Below are 904 nucleotides of genomic sequence, written 5' to 3' on the forward strand. Positions count from 1 at the left end.
TAGTGCCCTCGTTTATTTCGACTAAGGTTAAAGGTCCATAAGTCCTCATGGTCAGGGGGACCCTAATGTTTCGCATGAACCGATACATGTAAGTGAATGTCCTACATAACTTCCCAAATGATGAGATCCGTTCCATTAATTGAATGAAATAAGGGTCCGATGTGCGACTAGTCAAGACAACCGCGTTTGGTTTCGTTTCGGGGACCAACACTGGTTCAAATATATTAATATCAGGCCAATCTGAAAGGTCAGATTTCAACCATTTTGGTCCGTGCCACCACAAGTCATTTGCTCCTAGGTCATTCGGCAATGATCCCCTGGAGGCAATGTCGGCTGGATTATGGTTGGACGACACGTGGTACCAATTGCTTAAAGTTTTCAAATCCAAAATCTGAGTGACTCTGTTTGCCACAAACGTTTTCAAGGTGTGAGGAGAGAGCCGAAGCCAGCTTAGTACGATGGTCGAGTCGGAGAAAAGGTAGCTAGAATTCACGGTAAATTGTTCAATAAATGTGGAAATAGATTTCCGGGTTTGGGCTAGCAAGAGCGCTGCGCATAACTCTAATCTCGGCATGGATATAGTCTTCAAGGGTGCTAAACGAGTTTTCGAGATAATTAAATGCATTTCTATTTAACAGTCGTCATAATGAATTTTCAAATAGATTGTTGCAGCATATCCCATCTCTGATGCATCGGCGAATCCCACTAAAGCTACATGGATGGATTTTTTGGGGAACACGCACCGAAGTATTCGGATGGGGCGTAAGAGCAACAGAGAATTGAAGAATTCTTTATAACCTTCTACTATTGTTGTTGGAAGAGGACTGTCCCAGCCAGGTCCTTTAGGTTCCACAGTTGTTGCAAATAGTATTTTGCCCTAAAGATGACTGGAGCGAGATACCCA

General features: G+C 43.3%; 2 protein-coding genes across 2 annotated transcripts; both read right to left on the reverse strand.

Annotated features, from left to right (window-relative positions):
- Nucleotides 1-897, reverse strand: LOC136795945 (uncharacterized; the record flags this gene model as incomplete). Its single annotated transcript, XM_067048151.1, is given in 1 exon segment — nucleotides 1-897. A coding segment is annotated over 1 exon segment (625 nt), but the record flags the coding sequence as incomplete, so codon positions are not given.
- Nucleotides 805-904, reverse strand: LOC136795944 (uncharacterized; the record flags this gene model as incomplete). Its single annotated transcript, XM_067048150.1, is given in 1 exon segment — nucleotides 805-904. A coding segment is annotated over 1 exon segment (100 nt), but the record flags the coding sequence as incomplete, so codon positions are not given.

This window comes from Halyomorpha halys, unplaced genomic scaffold (genome assembly GCF_000696795.3).
Source record: "Halyomorpha halys isolate HHAL.00 unplaced genomic scaffold, Hhal_1.1 Scaffold519.1, whole genome shotgun sequence".
Classification (NCBI taxonomy): Eukaryota; Metazoa; Arthropoda; class Insecta; order Hemiptera; family Pentatomidae; genus Halyomorpha; species Halyomorpha halys.